The sequence below is a fragment of the Triticum dicoccoides genome, unplaced genomic scaffold (assembly GCF_002162155.2).
Source record: "Triticum dicoccoides isolate Atlit2015 ecotype Zavitan unplaced genomic scaffold, WEW_v2.0 scaffold44278, whole genome shotgun sequence".
Lineage (NCBI taxonomy): Eukaryota > Viridiplantae > Streptophyta > Magnoliopsida > Poales > Poaceae > Triticum > Triticum dicoccoides.
In genome coordinates, this window is record NW_021272791.1 from 30,780 (window position 1) to 31,703 (window position 924).

Sequence of the window (924 nt, forward strand, 5' to 3'; positions counted from 1 at the left end):
ACAGATACTATCACCACAATGACAAGTAAGGGGACAACAATGTAGATGGCCAGTTTGCTCTTCCTTTTAGCAGCAAGCTGACATGAATTGTCGCCGATACAAAGGTTTGGATTGTTGCCATGTCTAATAAATTAATTACCAAGTTAATTCATGAAAATACCTTATGAAAAATTTGAAGTGTGTATGTGTACCTTATATTCAGGGAGCCATCTTGAATTCTTTTGAGAAGTCCAGAGGGGATCGATCCATTGAGCTGGTTGTTAGACAAATCTCTGAACCACGTGGTAGTATATTAGACATGATTGTAACTACCACCGGGTGATAATTAAATAATTCGATCAAAATCTTATTAATTATTACGTATGTCATGTGTGTAGTGTTTGAGCTGTAATTAAATCTGCGTGCATACGGACCAAAGATGACATTAGCTAAGTAGTGCTAACTTGTGGCCCAACTTACATATCTGTCAAGGACTGTAATTGTGAAAGGGAATCTGGAATTGAGCCTGTCAAGTTGTTGTTTGACAAATTCCTGCAAGATATGGCAACAAAGCCTTTAATCTGTGAGACTTTTTGCTGCTGAAACCTAGGAAAATATTAAACCAAATAAATCTAGAACTCTGGGTGTAGTACAAGTATTCGAGAGCCTTGAGATTTGCAAACGAAGACGATATATCACCATTCAAGCCACTGGATGACAGATTTCTACAAACAAAAACACATATACAAAGGATCAGTTCCGCTATCCGTAGCAAAATAAGGAACCTTTTGGCCTAACAACTATTTTGCAGTTCTAGATTTGGTCCTGAAACTTCGTAACAACACATCTTGGACTCTAAAATTTTCAAACTAGACAATTTTAGTCTCAGGCCTCAGCTAAAGTGGTAAAAGTAACACGTTGGTGGTTCTGCACAGGAAAGCAGCC

The 924-nt window shown here is 37.9% G+C and overlaps 1 protein-coding gene across 1 annotated transcript in view; it reads right to left on the reverse strand.

The window, feature by feature from the left end:
- Positions 1 to 924, reverse strand: part of LOC119346612 (putative leucine-rich repeat receptor-like protein kinase At2g19210) — a 14,465-nt gene that overhangs the window by 2,334 nt on the left and 11,207 nt on the right. Inside the window, exons 2-5 of the mRNA XM_037615881.1 lie at positions 633 to 704; positions 460 to 531; positions 192 to 272; positions 9 to 123 (exon numbers count right to left, since the gene is read on the reverse strand). Of these exons, the coding sequence (XP_037471778.1) occupies positions 9 to 123; positions 192 to 272; positions 460 to 531; positions 633 to 704 (340 nt within the window). The remainder of the gene's footprint in view (positions 1 to 8; positions 124 to 191; positions 273 to 459; positions 532 to 632; positions 705 to 924) is intronic.